The sequence below is a fragment of the Drosophila pseudoobscura genome, chromosome 4 (assembly GCF_009870125.1).
Source record: "Drosophila pseudoobscura strain MV-25-SWS-2005 chromosome 4, UCI_Dpse_MV25, whole genome shotgun sequence".
In the NCBI taxonomy this organism is placed as follows: domain Eukaryota; kingdom Metazoa; phylum Arthropoda; class Insecta; order Diptera; family Drosophilidae; genus Drosophila; species Drosophila pseudoobscura.
This window is the reverse complement of record NC_046681.1, coordinates 21520859-21538254: the sequence shown is the minus strand read 5'-3', so window position 1 is coordinate 21538254 and position 17396 is coordinate 21520859. Positions and strand designations below refer to the sequence as shown.

General features: G+C 40.7%; 1 protein-coding gene and 1 long non-coding RNA gene across 2 annotated transcripts; one reads left to right on the top strand and one right to left on the bottom strand.

The window, feature by feature from the left end:
- Positions 1–3878: 3878 nt before the first annotated feature.
- Positions 3879–8574, bottom strand: Ugt301D1 (UDP-glycosyltransferase family 301 member D1). Its single transcript, XM_001356546.4, has 4 exons — positions 8372–8574; positions 5429–5684; positions 4905–5351; positions 3879–4837 (listed from the first exon to the last, which is right to left on the bottom strand). The coding sequence occupies exons 2-4, from the start codon at positions 5682–5684 to the stop codon at positions 3966–3968; spliced, it is 1575 nt and encodes a 524-aa protein (XP_001356582.4). The 5' UTR covers positions 8372–8574; the 3' UTR covers positions 3879–3965.
- Positions 8575–12353: 3779 nt separating this feature from the next.
- Positions 12354–12856, top strand: LOC26533165 (uncharacterized). The gene is made up of 2 exons (XR_004469602.1): positions 12354–12657; positions 12716–12856. It is a non-coding gene; the product is annotated as an uncharacterized lncRNA (long non-coding RNA).
- Positions 12857–17396: the final 4540 nt, after the last annotated feature.

Here is a 17396-nt window from a genome sequence, read left to right as displayed (position 1 = left end):
GAAGATTTAGTGGGAAAGCCAACTTCTTTACTGTGGAAAATTGTAGCATGAAATTAGTCATAAGCCCTAATTCCTAACAAAAGAAAAGCCATCTCCAAAAACCTACTCCCTCATCTCATACCATATCCCTTTTACCCCGTAGAAAGTGCATTCTGTCAAGACCCGACAGCCTTTTGTTTTCAGTTTTTTTTCGGTATAATTTCATCATTAAACATCGAAAAACGAAAAATGTTGTGTTGATTTTGCTGTAGCCCCCGGAGGCTTGGAGGCTCGGAGGCAGGCATGCAGGTCAATGTATTTATCAAGAGCTGGAGCTGGAGCTGTGGCTGGTGCTCGATAGATGCGCATTTTGATTTGCATAATCTCACATTAGCTGACATTATGTTTTCCTCATTTCAATGATGATGATGATAGACGACAACCTTAACTTTCCAATCAATCAAGGCACCCGAGGAGAGGAGGAGTGCACGCGCACAAATGTATGTAAATGCCAAAACATTTACACACCTGAAGCCGGTGTCGTTTCAGTTACTGTTGCTGTGTGCTTGTGTGTGTGTGTGTCTTCATGGCTAATGGACGCCCCTCACATGACCTTGCGATGGAGGGGCCTTAATTTGTCACCTCTGTTGACCAAAACATACAAAAACTGAGCTGAAATTACATTTAAACGACCATTTCAGCTGCCGCTCGCTTAATTACAGCACACACACACACACACACAAACATTATGCACGTATCTGTGTATCTTCCGAGATGTTTCTCAAAAAACGAAATACCAAAAACTAGCATCACAAGATGGCATCACGTGCTTAATGCTAATCTTCAGCTTGGCTCCGTTTCGTTTCTTGTTTTTTTTTTTCTTTGCGGCTGTTTGTCTATGTGGTTTACCCTCTGCTCTGCCACTGCTGCTGCGACGACGACGGTAGTAACAGGAACCAAGCCCCGGACAAAGCTCTAACTGAAGAAAACATCCAAAAAGTTGTTTGCTTAGTTTTTGTATACCCTTACAAGCTATAGGGGGGTATTATAATTTTGGTTAGAAGTTTAGCAGGCAGAGCAGGAAGGAACTTTGCACATGGTTTTAGGTTCTATTTAGCAGAAGGTATCAAAGCATTCATAGAAAGGATCGGGTTAGAACGAAGCTTAAGCACTTCCTTCAGATCCAATGATCTGTTTGTGGTCGATCTTTCAAGAGCATAGCACTCGATTCGTTGGCGGAAATCGAATGCAAAGTCTGTATATATTCCAAGAAGGAACTTTATTGGTTCTTATTGTTTTTAAATAGTTAAAAAACCGACAGAATATCATACATCTTCCATCACTGTAGCTTCTCTATCATCTCACATAGAAACTTCCAATCTCTAAGGGTATCTGCACCTTCGGATCCCTTTCCTTTCTTGTTTGTTTGTTGGTTGCTTCTGCTGCTGCTGATGTCGCTGGATTTTGGTTAGACTCATGTGATCTGAAGTCGAATGGCGGCGAATGGCGACGTGTTTTCGTAAATAATAATTAATAAATGCAATGGAGTCGCATATAAACCTTATATTACTCTCGGTCTTGGGCCAAACACTTGCTAATTGTCAACACGGATGCCCAAAGCAAACCTCGCGGTACGCGGTACCATATATACGGCAATATGCATGTGACCCCCACACCAAATCCTTAGTCAGTCAGCTGCAAATTGTCGTATTCAAATTAGGGGGAATTTTCAGAAGAAGCCGGTTCTCTTATGTGGGATTTTTGTGTTGTTGGAATTTGAAGGGGTTTCTTAATCACAAGAGCCTCTCCATATCATAGAGCGGCTTCCAATGGCCAATGGTCAATGGCCAATCTTCAGCCTCGAGAATTTCGTGTGCCTGGCACTAAATATCGAACTTTTAGTGCTCTTCAAATGGCGTCAAGATCTGCCACATATCGAGGTCCGGTTTGAGGCATTACGTAAAAACAGACAGACTCGGGCAAATATAAATAAAATATCGTTTAAATAATATTTGAAAACCATATATATGTACAAAGACCCACAAAAAACAAAAATACAGTAACAGCTCCGTTAGTCGAAAAGCTGCCTCCGAAAAGTCGCTCAAGTGTTGGATAAATATATGTATATTGTGCATTGGATATTATTTCAAACACATTTCAATGGCCCAGCGAGACGGCGGGGAAGGGGTGTATCGGTAATATATGTTCAATTAAAATTAAAATTTTACAATTTATAATCGGCAAACACAAGACAAACGGCAACGGCAAACAACAATTGAAGATGCCTGCCCCACGGGTCTGTCCCTCCCCCTCTCTGCCCGCGCCCTCGGTTCAACCGGTTGGTGCTACAACAACAAATATTCGCACTTGAACCCTCCACAAGGTGATGCCCAGGCAGTGAAAGTATTGGAGACAATAATATACTTTTAGATGACATAAAAGATACCACCACAATATACATATGTAAATGTCGAGCCCGGTAAAAGAAGACCTATAAAGCCATTGACTAGTCGACCAGTTTGAGTCGATTATTTAATGCCAAAGTCTTAGACGTGGCGCTTAAGTTGTTGCTTGAAGGGGGAAAAAGAATGCTGAAACAGGAACTTTGGGGAATGGAGAAAAACTTAGATATCTGTGGAATTCTTTCTGAAATCAAGTTGTTGGCTTAAAAGGAAAGAGTAATGCTTTTAGCTGGTATTCTAAGTTCGGTTTCGGTTTCTTTGTTCTACAATTCCACTTCAAGCAATTGCATAATTTCAGTTCTGTTTTCTTTTAAGCCAGACAAGAAAAGAACGTGCTTTGTGTGGGTGTTATATGAGAAGAAGATGGAGACGGAGATGGCTCAAGAACACTTCGTGATTGTTGATTGAGCGGGGAACAAGCAAAACACTCCGCACAAAGGCGACTCAATTGGCATTTTTCGACGCTGTTGATTTTAGCTATTTCCCCATTTCGGCTTAATTAATTGACACATAAATTATGAATCGTATAGAGGGATAATAAGTTGATTGATCAGGTGTAGGGGAAGAGACCTAACCACAAAGCTGGAACCCTCAGCACTGAACATATAATTTTATCAGATAAATTAATAAATTTTCTTCAAGAATCTCTATTTAAAGTACTCCCTTTTAATTGATTTTTTATAAAAAAGGGCTCAAATTAAAAATGTCCCATACAGATTTACTAAATGTTGCGGAAATGTTTCAAAATGTTGCGCGACTTCTCGAACACAGTTTATATAGCAGCCTATCAAATCCTGAAATCATGCTTTAAATTTACACTGTAGCCGAACATTATTTGCTTCTTAAAACTAGGCAATGGTTTTTATGGGAATACAACGCATCTTTTTGAAAACTGTTGCATACTATTGCCGGCAACAAACTACCACGAAACACAAAGATCTTTTACATTTGTTGCGACGGCTACTAGGAGGTTCACTGGATCATACACACTTTACATAAAAATTTTTAATTTGTGATCTTCAAATATATGTAGGAAGGAGTGGGCCAGATGGTGGCCTATTGAGGGGGCAGCGGGGATAAGCAACAGCAGTAATAACAGCAGCAGAGGAACAGCTGATGAGCAGCAACAGCAGTAGTAACAGCAGCAGCAACTGCAGTAGTAACAGCAGTAGTAACAGCAGCAGCACCAGCAGCAGCACCAGCAGCAGCAACAGCAGTGGTAACAGCAGCAGCAACAACAGTAGTAACAGCAGCAGATCAACAGCGGACAGAGAAGAAGAGGAACCGAGCGAAGCAGTAAAAAGAGAGAACAGCAGCATACGGACGCGACTCAAGCAGCAGCAGGAAATCAGCAGAAATAAGCCGTAACATTAAGAACTTTTGTAATCACACATACCAGACCACCGCGATAATAATACGAATAAGCGATAGTCTAAATAATATCTTACATATATCACAATTTATTCTCGCGTGTGACTGTACAACACTTAGAAACTATTCAGCAACATTTATGGCTTTCATCTCCTACAAACGCTTTTTTTCTTCATTCAGTTTTTGCGACCATTTGTGGGCTCTCTTGAGCATACGCCAGGGCAGCCAGATGGTTAGGAAAGCACCGAGCAACAGGCAGCCGATGATGTCGAGCAGCAGATACTGATAGAGGGGTAGGAAGGCGCCGTGGGACTTCAGATGACGGGCCCCCCGATGTCGCATAATGTACTCGATCCAGAAGGTGGCCTCATCGAGCGGATGTATGGGATTATCGCGGAAGCGCTCCGAGACCTCCAGGGCACTGCGCTTGTACTGCGGCTCGTATATGAGCGTCTCGACGTTCCGCACGAGGTCATCGACTGTCAGTTTGGAGAAGACCAGGGATCGAGCATAGCCCTCCCGCACTGATTTGATCGTGTTCCTGTGCTGATCCCCATAGAGGGGAATGCACAGCATCGGCACGCCCCAATAGATGCCCTCCTGGGTGCCAAAGATCCCTCCGTGGGTGATAAAGAGCTTAACATTCGGATGGGCCAGAATATCATTCTGCGGCATCCACTTCCTGATCATAACATTCGCGGGAAGCTGTCCAACCGAATCGTTCTCGTACTTCCAAATGACTTGCTGCTTCAGCTGTCCAAAGGCCTTAAGGATCAGAGCGGTTTTATCTGCTGGCATATCCGTGCTTTTCATGTAGGAGCCCAAACTGAAGTACACCACGCCATGGGTGGCGTTGTCCAGAAAGGATTGCAGATCGTCGGGCAACTTCTTCGCAGGCTGAATGTGCGCTCCTCCAACGTCTATGAGACCAGGCATGCTTGGCCGAGGGAGATCCACGCTGCGATGACTGTTGATCAGCATTAGAGAGATGTTACGCTCGAGATCATGCACATGGGGAAGGGAACCTGAAGGGCAGAATGAGCAAAACATTAGAATAGATATCTATATCGAATGGGTGTTTTAGAGACTCACCATTGATCACTGCCTTGAAATACTTCTCGGCCATTTCCTGCATTTTGGGGAGATAGAACCACCGCCTCATCACCGCATCGTACAGCGATATATAGGCATTATAGGCACGCTGACTGAACGTCATCTGATCCGTATGCGATAGCAGGAGATGTGGTATCACTGACCAAGGCGTCAGGATGCCCATGGAATGATCCATGTTATCCGCATAGCCCATGGTGCCGATTGTGACCACCGGACAGTTGAACTTCTTCCCGAACATGAGGAAAGCCTCGTGGAAGAACTGCTCTAAGATCACCAGATCATAGTGATCGTCTTTGCTCTGGATTAGTTTTTGAACATTCGCATCCTTGAAGGCATGCTCTGTGGTCATCAGTCCAATGGTCCACCATAGCTGCAGATTCTGGAAATCACTGGCAAACTGCATGCTAAAGATGTTCTTTTTAGGAACTGAGTGGAGAACACAGATTCTTTTTGAGTATTTCCTATCTTTGAAGGTACGAGTATGACATCTACAGTGTACTCACAATGCTTGGGTATATCAAAGGATGGACTAATAATGATCTCAGTGAGATTCTCGTGGGGTTGCTTGGTGGGATGATTGTTAACACTCGTCACATGGTGTCCATGTCGTAGCAGATCCCGCTGAAAGTGCTCCAGCCAGAGCCAATGACTGGGCGCCGGAAAGGGTCCCATAAACAGTATCCTATAGGTTTCCCCCAGGCCGGACAGGCCGAGCAGACAGAAAATCATCAGGAATTTGCACTGCAGCTGCGTCTCCATCTGCATCAACATGATAGACAACAATTAACATTAACATCGACAATTAAAACGTCAGACGGAGTGGCTTGAGAAGTCGCGTAATTTGCGTCACATTAGCATTGGAATTGGATTTGGCTTTGGCTTTGCTTTATGTTCCGTATATTATTTCAGTATTTGCATTAAACAGATTGCCTTTTCCACTCTACCAGATGAAAGTCTAATTAATAACGCCAGTTAGTTGAATGTTACTTTGAGTTAGGCAAATGAGGGTTTGCAATGCATGGAAAAGGGAAAACTCTACATATAAGGAAACTGTTACAAAAGTGTGAAAAATGACTTCATATGTTTTATGAATATTTCCCTTAGCTAATATTGAATTTATAATTCTTTACATTATAATTATAATAATTCCAACATCGCACCTGTGTTAATGGTTCTGGTTTGTACACTTGTTCTTTTAATAAATGATTTCAATTTGATTTAAAAATATTTATGTACATTCTTTTTTCAAACAAAAGAACAACTTTTGAAAGACATTTGACACAAAATGTCATAAAGTTATTATTCAGCAACCTGAATTCCATTCATACATATATCACCCACTCAGATTTTCTTACATCATTTGAATACTGGCTCATTCTTTCACAGATGTTTTATCACTGATCTGGTCTTAATCCAGATTGAATTCCAAGTATGAAACGAACACACCTTTGGCTTTCGATCTGTTTGAAATGCAGCAAGTTAATTTCATCATTTTGTAATTAACAATTAATATTAGACAGCCATAGCTTTATACGGTTTACGCCTCATATATGTATGTTAGTGTGGTTTTTACCACCATAATAAAGGTGCCTAGACTCTGGCCTGTTTGGCTAGACATTCGAGTAATTGTGCTATCAAAGATTTTGGTTTATTATTTGTATACACTTTTCTAATCTTGCACTTTTCTTATCAGCGTCTGAAATGGGTCAACATTCGAGTCATTTGTTTATTCCTTGGTGCTTGCGGTATTTTCTGCGTGCAACTTGAATAAAATGGGATTTAAATAAGCTTAGATTAGCCTTATGGCCTCTGACTTTTGCTCTTAATGAATTTATATTAGGCGCTAGTTGTGCGTGCTTTTATACCCCAGGCAAAGAGTGCTTTAGGCTTCAGGCACTGCAGTGTATTACGCGAGTGAATGACTCTGAAGAACGGTTCTAAAATCTGGCCATCGCTTCAGTCACAAATTCTTTCTCAATAAAAGTAAATGTCTTTGAAATGCTAGAAATAGTTGGAAACGTAATAGCTCATACTCGCATTTGATGTAAATAAATCTAAAATATATGAACGTGAAATTATTCTCAAAGTTCTTATAGAGAAAGAGCAAACAGACAATGCAAGAACGATGATAAGGCTTTCAAAATAATTAATATTTTTTGAAGAGTGGACTTTGAAACTTTATCAACAGTTAAGTGGTTTCTTACAGGCTTATGTAAGTAATATGCACCTGCATTAGTTCCTAATAAAACTATCCATAGGTACCCATAGTATTTAAATTTGTATCAACTTTTCTGTCAAATAAACTTCCTTGGAGTAAACTTTTTTCACTGCTTTTTCTTCATTCTATTGAGTTTTTATAGATACGTTTACTCTTTCATTGATTATGCCTACGCTCAATCGATTCTTTACGATTCTGTTGTTGTTTTTGCCTATGTTTTACGCTCTCTATATATAAAGCCAACTACTACTGGACTATAAGTAAAAACCTGCTGCTCGTCACCCAGATGTCATTGAGACGTGCTGATAAATCGCATGTGGAAGTAAAATTTTGTCATCGCATTTCGCATTGTATTTCGATCATGCAATTTACTGTTATAATTTAATAGCTGAATTGTTGTTGCAGTTGCTTCCATTAGTTGCTATTGCTGACGATTGTTTTTTTACTGCTATTGTAAAGAAAATATATGTGCGAGTAGGTTTTCTTTTTATGGATTTCTACCAAGGTTTCGGTGTACACGTTAAAACATAATTGCGTTTAATGTAATTTGTTTAATGTTTGCCAGCTAATTGTTAAATTTGTTGAAATTAAATTTATTTTATTACAAGGTGGTGGGAACGTGGTCAGAGATTTCGTAATTCAAAGATATTTTATAGATCTGATCTGCGCTAAAAAAACGTTTGATCAATGGGCGAGACTGGCCGAAAACGGGTTAACGGTAAAGGTGTTTTGAATGAAAAAGGTGAACGGAAAGGGGTCTCGTGGTTGGGCAATAGTTTGATGATTGTTTCGTTACAGTTTCCATTATATCATTTTAATGAGTTCAAACAATTAAAGATGTATAATAATTTCTATCAATTTGCACAATCTACGACACTTTACGAGTGGTTTTTAACGAGTTAAATCAATCACAGAAAATGCTTCAATAAATAAATTAAAATTATTTAATTACAAATATTCACTTTTTATGTGTACTTGGTAAAACCCTTTTTTGTGATGTAGAACAACTAAGTAAATTGTGTTAATTTGATGCACAGATGAGCGTGTTTTTTAAATATAATTATATCAGCTATGAACTACATATAGTCTTTTTTTCCCCAGTATAGCCTCTAACTTTGCTGTATATTTCTGATTTTTTAAATGATTCCACAACTCGGTACTTGTATAATTTTAGTTTTTATTAGATTATGTGCAGTCTGTCTTTTATTTTATTAAACATGTTAATCACCTTTAATTTGTTGAGTTCTTGAGCACTTCACTTCACCGATATATATATATGTATCACCTTAAGATATTTACAGAAATGTTTGTATGGTTCCTTTGTGCGACAAAGAAAATTAACACTTTGAAAAGATTCAAATTCGAATTCAAAAATTAGCGCGAAGCGCGACCGCTGGGCACCAAAGTGCAGTTATCACTGAGACTCGGAGGCACGAAGGCGCCCCACGAGCCCGAGACCACCTCAACACTTAATCAGTCGCGGTCGCAGTCGAAGTCTCTGCCGCAGCTCCACACAAACATTGACAAATAGATATGAAAAGCTTAGCTACAGTACAATCCGTATCTGTATCCGCGTGTGTGTGTGTGTGTGTCTGTAAGATTTGTGGGGGTTTCTGCAGCCCTGGCAGTTGAGGTAGCGACACAAAGGCAAATCAACCTGAGCATGGGGTCTCATTGTTTGCTGTACTCTTAGAGAGGGTATTGGGATTGCGATAAGAGCTTTGGAGTGTACAGAATGAAAGGTTCATGACCTTATAAATTATATAGATTATTATTAGGTACTACATATATGTAGGTTAACAGACGTCTCTTAGTTTCTGTTTCTATGCTAATTTGATTCTCCTATTTTCAGATCTCCCCGATCAGATCTACCCACACACCCGATTTATAGCTACACGCAATATGAAATATACCCAAAACTTTTGTATATAATAGAGATACATCTTACTGCAATCTAATCACAGTTTGGTCTTCAAATAATTTATATTCTATCGGAAAGACCGTTATAAATGGTAATTTAACAAAGTTCTTGAAAATTAGAGCCTAATCGTATCTTATGATATCCCAAAGCTGGCAAAGAACCAATAAATTTGAAAGGGTATCTTCGGTTTCGACTTCAGAGGCTGCTATTTCTTGCGTTACCTTAATCTTATTGTTTGAGTGTCGTTCTCTCGCACTGTTGACTGTGGACTCGTATGCGGCTGTGTTAATTACAATATTGTTACAATTGATTGCCAAGTGTTGCCAAAATAATTGTTCGCCTGTCAATGAGGTGAGGGATCTCCTCACCAGGTATGTATGTACATTTATGTGATTGATTCACGTGTCGTTCATGAACAAAGAAATCGGAATGTGAAGCAGAATTTAGCAATGATCTTATCAAAGCAAAATTAATAAATAAATTAGAGTACAGAGTATATACATGGATTTACCCATATATGTTTCATATAAACACGCATGAAGGCAACAAATAAACTGGTATTATCTTGCGAAAACAGGAATCTAGTCAAATAAATATTCTATAATATTTCACGAGAGGCAATTAGTGGAATTTAAATATATATTCAATATATTATATGCAACAACATTAAGAGAATAGCTAAATATATTCTACATATGTATAAACATACAACTATTTGTTCATTGCGAATTGGCAAATAGTTTCAGGGTACATCCGCTATTCTATTCAGAAAAATCACTAAATTATTGGGAATAGTTCCAGGATACAACTCGAATGAGTACACCCAAAATCAATCACGATTCACTTGGAGGAAAGTATCATTAACTGTGGGGATTAACCATGCAAATCATTGCCATTGCATTTCCCTGTTCATCACAAATAAAACAATGAACTCCATTGGCATTAAATTACAACTTAAGCGGGTTTCTTTTGCAAGTACAACCGGAAACGACTGCCGGCATTTTTCTGGCGTGAAAATTACTTTTAGCATTAAAAAAGTATTATTTGTGCATTCACCTTGAAGGCGGTCAAGTTCACATTTTTGATAAGAGCAAAGCCCAAAGCCCAAAGCCGTATCATTAAATTATAAATTGTAATTAATGTTTGTTAACTTTGGCTGTCAGAAAGCCAAAATGAAAGCAGAAAGACCAAGACCAAGGTGAAAGGGAAAGGGAAAGAGAAAGATAACGCGGGTGCAAGCAAATGACATGAAATGTGCCCCTCGTGAACATGCAACAAATTAAGGAAATCAAACAAAGTAACAAAAGCCAAAACCATAAAGAACACCAGAGATTATATTCCGACTAAAAGATACCCAGTGATTATATGCCCATAAATCTTATCGATTGAAGGGAAGCTCCAACTCCTGAAAAATGAGAATATCACACTTTTATCTCGATTTGGAATGAAAAACAAAGTGATCTTTGTGGAATACCCAGATGTAACCATATCGAAAATGGTTCTTCCATGTGCAATGTGTCCAGTGGGGCTTGAGTACATCATAGGCTTTTTACATTAATCGTGCCAGGGTATACAACTCCAAAACTCAGTTCAAAATAGGGCAAAACACAACACAAGATGCCGAAAACATTTCATTGAAAATTGGCACGCTTCAATGAAGCGAGGCACCACCAAGAGCAACAGTCGACTCCAGTGCCAGTCGGAGCAGGGCAGGGCAGGGCCTGGGCCTGGGCATGGGCGTGGGCGGCGGGCACCCAAGTCCCGGCAACGATGATGGACGACCAGACCCCGGGCGTTGTTTGATGGCAACTCAAGACATGGCCAAGAACGGCACTTTTGATGCAAACGATCGGCAAGACCACCACCAAAAACAAAACAAAAAAAATGTTCATTCATAAGCTCTGAGCGAGCAGACAAACAGTGGACATGCTACAATGGAAATGAATTGCCTGTAACAGAATGTTGCAGAGGGGGAGAGACACGGAAGAAACAGTGCATTAAAACAGAGGCAAAAACAAACAAAAAAGATACATACTTCAAAGATAAGATTCATTTGGTTAAGGAAGCCTGAAAGTCAGTCGAGGATGAATGGCTTTTGATCGAAAAGAGCAATGAAGGGATTTAGTTTAGTGGGTGAAAGATTGGCTTACAACCGGGAATGGAATGATTTTACGGGATGTATAAGAGTGTTTGTTTGCAGGGTTTTGTTGTACTGTGACAAATGGTTGGTAAAAAAGATCCTTGAAGGCAAAGGCCCTTGATGACGTTGAGCACTTACTAGAGCCTGGTTTCCCAATTCTGTAGTGCACTGTTTCACTGCCTCAGTGTTTCCTTATTTTACTGTAGAGTATGGTATATTCATAGGGAACATTTTGTGGTAGTTCCTGTTCCACTTCATAGGGTCTACAGCACTTTTAGATTCATTGAGGTGGTATCTCAAGTGGCAGTGACAATTAGGATATCCTTTTAGGTCTGGTATCATTGATTTTTCAGCTTCCATTTTTAAATATGTATTATATTTCCATGTTTGATGTTCACATTTTCGAATGCTTTTAGCTTAACTGAACCCAATGATTCAGTCGAATTATTTATGAGGTGCCAACTACAATTGCCAACACCCAAAAAACGAATGATATTTTATTAGAACCCAACACCATAGGGCGGCCCATCCCTGGAACCAAAACGGGAATGTAATACAAGAAAACTATTTGTTAGTTTGCGCCAATTTAATGTTGACTTTGCACTTCAATCCACACACAGCCACAGCCAAATTAGGGCAAATCAAACAGATACGATACGCATAGAAGCGAGACCTTATTGTATCTTATTGTACCACCCATTGCCATTAGTTCTCATTTATCAATGTATCTATCTATCTATCAATTAAGTGAACGTGCGCTTTTCCCAGGGGCGCTTTAGATAGGAGACACCATCGAAACAAAAAGATACAAGAACCAAACCCCCAACGAATGACACAGACAATTTCCACGGAACAATGGATGAGCATTCGTTCGATCGCGTTGCGTGGGGCAATTAAAAATTTCACCCAAATAGCAAACGTTGCGCATGATTAGACCACGGAATTCGAGAAGTTCGAGGCGAATTTCATGCTCTCGACCCGCATCGGTGGAAAATTGGTGGACAGCCGGCGGGTGGTCGATGCCGACGACAGCAGAAAATTTGTCGAAACTTTGGCTCTGTACTCAATATAGTTATGTTATGGACTGTTAGGAGAAGAGTCTGAGGAGGAGATGATTGTTGTGTTGTGTGGCAGGGCTGGGAATCTTGTTTTGGCAGCTGTCAATGTGTCAATATTAATTTAATATGTCAGAGCCAGAAGCAGTATTCAGCACAATTTTAAATTGAGTTATAATGTGACACACGAGATGATGGGCTGGTGCTGGTGCTGGTGCTGCGACTCTCCCAAAACATGCCATTAGGGGTTGTACTTCTCACAACACTCAAGTGGTTATTCGAGGATATTCAATATCCTAGCGATCAACCCCTCTTGACTTTGACGACTGTTTTCATGTACCTACTTTAGGAGGGCCTCTGGTAGACGTCGAACAATTTGTTAATGAGCAAATTACATGGTATTTGCATATAAATTCCAAGTTCATTACCTTAACAATAAACTACGAGTATCCACAGCAGAACAGTGGACACGCCCTCAAAGTGATTCACAACCTCCATTACGTCCCCATACATTTTCCCAAGAAATTTTGGGAAATTCTTTCGATGATAAGGCAAACAACTATAAAAACTGTTGAAGCGTAAAAGGATGCCCCCAGAGTAGAGTGGAGTATGGTATCGTGTAAGTGTAGGTGTACTTACCATTTCCTTTGCAGATATGCCGGGCAGGGTTGTCAAGTGTGCTGAGGGAACTGGGTTTGCCATGTTCTTTTATAGGGCATTCTCTTCTGCTAGGGTTGTCACATCTTCTTAGTATTATAATACTCTGAAATATGAAATCTATTGCTATTTTTCGTTCAATAAATTATGGAGAGAGAATTATGTTTTACCTCTAAACACATTTTTTTACTTTAGGATACCTTAAATATATATTTTATGGTAATTCCTAAGGTGACTCCCTTACAAAAATTTCTGTCTTTTTTGAGTCCCTGAAAAGAGATTAAAACGTGAAATTATGAATAATTAAATAGCTAAAATATTCAAAAATTATTCAAATAGCAACAGCCATACTGAGGCACTTGACAACCCTATATACAACCCATACAGCACGTGTGTCTTTTCCCTGCATTTCCCCATATGCTCGAACAACATTTGACTTTGGGTCGTATCTTGCTTTGGCTTTATCGCCGATTTGGTTTCGAATGTTTTTTGGGATTGCAACGTGAGGAATAATTTCCTCAGCTCCTGCCGCTCCTCCCTGCCCATGGAGCAATTAGTAAGAGTGCAGTTTTATGTGTTTATTTTTACATATGGCACAGCTGTGTGGTGTGGCCTAACCTAGATAGTCGTAGTCGTGGTCCGCCCCTGCCAAGGCAGGCACTCCTCCAGAACACTTCTCTCCTGTCCGTCAGAAGCGGCGGCTTGCAGCGATGATGGGGGATGTGGGTTGGGGGGAGAAACACAAATTGTGCGTGATATGAAGTCATTCCTTTCGGCGTTATCAGGAGAGAGCGAGCGAGCGAGCAGCAGCCCCTAAGGGTTGCGGCGATGCAGTTGAGCCTTGAAGAGGGGCGTGTGTAATCGAACAAACACACAGCTCACAACTCACACAGATACTCCTTCATTTCCATTTACACATGCATCTAGGGAAAATATAGCCCCGTCGCTAGTTTTGTGCTGGTTTCATAGGTGTTTTATGTGATTTCATGCCTTTAATTTATTAATGAACTAACCGCAGCGAATTCTTCTTCGTTTTTTTTGTGTGTCTGATTTATGTGGCATCTGGCTGTCGGTCGGCTGGTTGGAATTTTTGATGCATGTCAGGGAGGTCTAGGTGCGGGACTCCATGCTGGTGTCAAAGGGTTCATTAGCACGCCAGAAGGATATTTACACGAGCACACACATAGCAAGCGATCCAACAATGCCAGCAAACAAGCAGGAGGAACGCAGAAACGCAGGAACCGTACGGCACCGTGTGACTTATGTAACTTAATAGGCTGATGAAAAATGGTTAAGAGATTTTTATCACTCAACATGCAACAGACAGACAGACAGACAGAGGAAGGCAGTTGCAGCCGTGGCAAACAACATGTGGCACAAGCAATGGCAAAGGCAAAGCCAAAAGGCAAAGGCGATGCCCCAGCCAAATTGTATCCACATGTGTGCAGGCCCAGACCCAGGCCCATTGGCGGGGCACCACCACCAAGATGATGATGTTCAGAGATCATCAGAAAGAGCGACCGCAGTCCAAGCAGCAGCACCACTGCACCGCCAAAACAAATTGAAAAATTTCAAGTCCTCAGCCTCTTGGCGCTCGCAATTGCTCAATCGCGGCGTACTTTCGTACTTTCGTACTTTCGCGTGCTCGCCGCCAGCCAGAGGCCCCCTTAGGTGGAGGATGGGACAGAGAGCAGCACCCATTCGATGGGGCCACACAGCGGAGGAGCAAGAGCCAGAGCACAGTGTCATCAGCGTTGCTCAGAGATGAGCAGAGAATATGGGGATTAGTCGGAAAAAGGGGGGAGAATGGCAGCAGAACCAGAGAGAATTCTAGGGTATACAAATCAGTGATGCTCTTAAGATATGTAGGAGGAGTAGGGATATTTAGAAAGATCCTCACTATCAACAATACACCTCAGAGGAGTACTGTGATCTCTGATGTGAGCCAATTTACGATTCATTAGTCGAATCTCAAAAAAAGTTTAATTAAAAGGAAGATGAGATTCATACGAAAACAACATCAGTGGATGCCCGAAATTTTCAGTGTAGCTTTATAGTAAATGAATAAAAAGCATTGGTAAGTACCGTAGGTGTAGTGTTTTCTGGGAATACTACGAATCATACAATTCTTAGAGATCATTAGCAACAATTCTTAGAAATCTCTTAGACTCAAAGAGATCATTGGAGCCCATTGCCAAAGACTGAAAATCCAACGTCTATCAATCCTATTCTGACATTTCAATATATAATTGAATCATAGGATTATTATTAACTAAGTCAATTAGTGTCCTCTTGTATCCCTTCGTATACTAAGGACACTAAGGACCTCATAGAGATCTTCCTCTCATAACAGCAATTATACATCTTTCCATATCCCTTTGGCATCCCTTCGGATATCTGCTCATCACTGATATCTAGATACAAAGATTGGCGGCCCCTCATTCGCGCATTTACTGAGCGCCGAGCGGTCCGCGTCGCACAAAAGTCACTCGCGGGTGCGCCGTGGAATGGCGGTGGCATGGGCTTCGGAATCGGAGTCGGCATCGGGAAGCAACCATCGGTGGCAAGGCAGCCATGAGGTCCGTCGCTGTCTCATTGGGCCTCTCGGTCTCGGCAGAGCACTGCGTGCGGAATTTTCATTTCATTTTTCGAGTTCGGTCGCGGTTCAGTCTGTGAGAAAACGTTGTCGTGTCTGGTCGCTGCTTGCCTCGCGTTCGGCCTATCGTTCGATTTTCATTTTAGTGTTGCGGGTGGCGGCAATCGTCGCGGAAAACTCTGGCCGCCCCATCAGAGTTTTCCTCTCTTCTCAGTGTGTGTATTCCTTCAAGTGTCTGTGTGTCTTTCCATGAAAATGTAAGTGGAAAAGCGCGCGGCACATTAAAAATATAAGAAAAGAAGAAAATTTAATTTATTTTTAAGTTTTTGTTTTTCCGTTTCCATCTTTCGGTGCCATACGGTTCTGTCGGCACTTTTTGTCGTTCCGCCCGTCAAGAATTCCGGCTAAAAACTCATTCTGAATGGTCGCGTTTGTTGTGCCGTTCTTTGTTTTCGGTATCTTATTGGGGAATGGAAAATATGAGCGTAACGAAAGATACAGATACAACAGAAGAGCTCTCTGCAAATTGACCGTGAATATGGGCAAATGCTTTCTAAGATCCAAAACCAAATGCGAATCCCAGATAAACGGAAAGTGTTCTAGAAAATCGAAAGGAAATTAAAAATAAATATCGGAAATTAAAGGAATACCGACCAAGTGCGAAAAATACGTTGCTGAAAAGATGTTGGCAGCCTCTCGAGGAAATGAATGAATACAATAATGAGAATTGTAAATAAATGTTGGAGAAAGAAAGTGCAGACTGAAATTCGTGCAAAAACAGAAAATAATGAATGAGCGAGGGAAAAATTAATGATTATTTAAAGGGATTTAAAGCAACACAAAAAAAAAATGGAATTCAAACAAAAGAAATATAAATTTCAATAACCGATCTACTATTCGTGCAATAAGTGATTAATAAAATCCCCGTGAAAGTAAATCCTTTCTCCGAAACTATGCCAACAAACTCCGATATTACCAGATCTTCCATCTAGGGGTAGAAATATTAATCAAAAATAAAGGAAATACAATGTGGTTCTATAAAAAAAAAACATAAAATAACTAAAGTGCCATTTGGGGAACAATTAAAGTCAAATCTCTGCAGCCCCCACCAAAAAAAAATCTCTACCAATCAAAATCATATTTCTCGTCGACATACATATGGTGTAGAAATCGCACCAGAGTACAACTCCATTCATCAATAGCCTATGCCAGATTCCAATCATAAATCAAAGACCCCCCACCAAAATAAAAAACCGAAAAAAAAGAAGTGTGACTAAATCATCGACTGCAACCGAGACGGCGGTGGACTCCGACTCCAACTCTGACTCCGTCCAAAAATCGAGTTAGGAAAGCGTTCAAATCGGCGTGGGCTGCAACGCCTACCCTACACTACCAATTTTCCCTATGAAAACAGCATTTTCATGGCTTATCAAATCAATTTCCAAAACTTTTATCGGCCATGGGGATGGAGGTAGCGGTTTTTTGTTTGGCCTTTTGTTTCAAGCCACCAAATTTTTTAATTACCATAAAGAAAGAAATATAAAAAGTAGTTTCTGTGCGGGGGGATAGGGGGGAAAGATAGAACTTTCCCAAAGTGCATTTAGCGGCAGCCAGCTGTATCTGGTAGATACATTTATTAATTTTTATGTAAATGCTGGGCTGCGAAGGGAACACGCGTCTGTCATAAAAAGGCGCCCTGCCGATTGTCACCAAATAGTCGGTCGGTGACTTTATATTCTTTTCGGTTTCGTTTTCGGTTTCGTTCTGTTTCTGGCTTTTCAAATTGTATTTTGACTGCCGCGACGGGCTATAAAAATATTCGAGATGACAAGAACCTGGGCGGTGCATCAGTAAAAATTAACAAGCAAAATTAGCGGAGCCAAC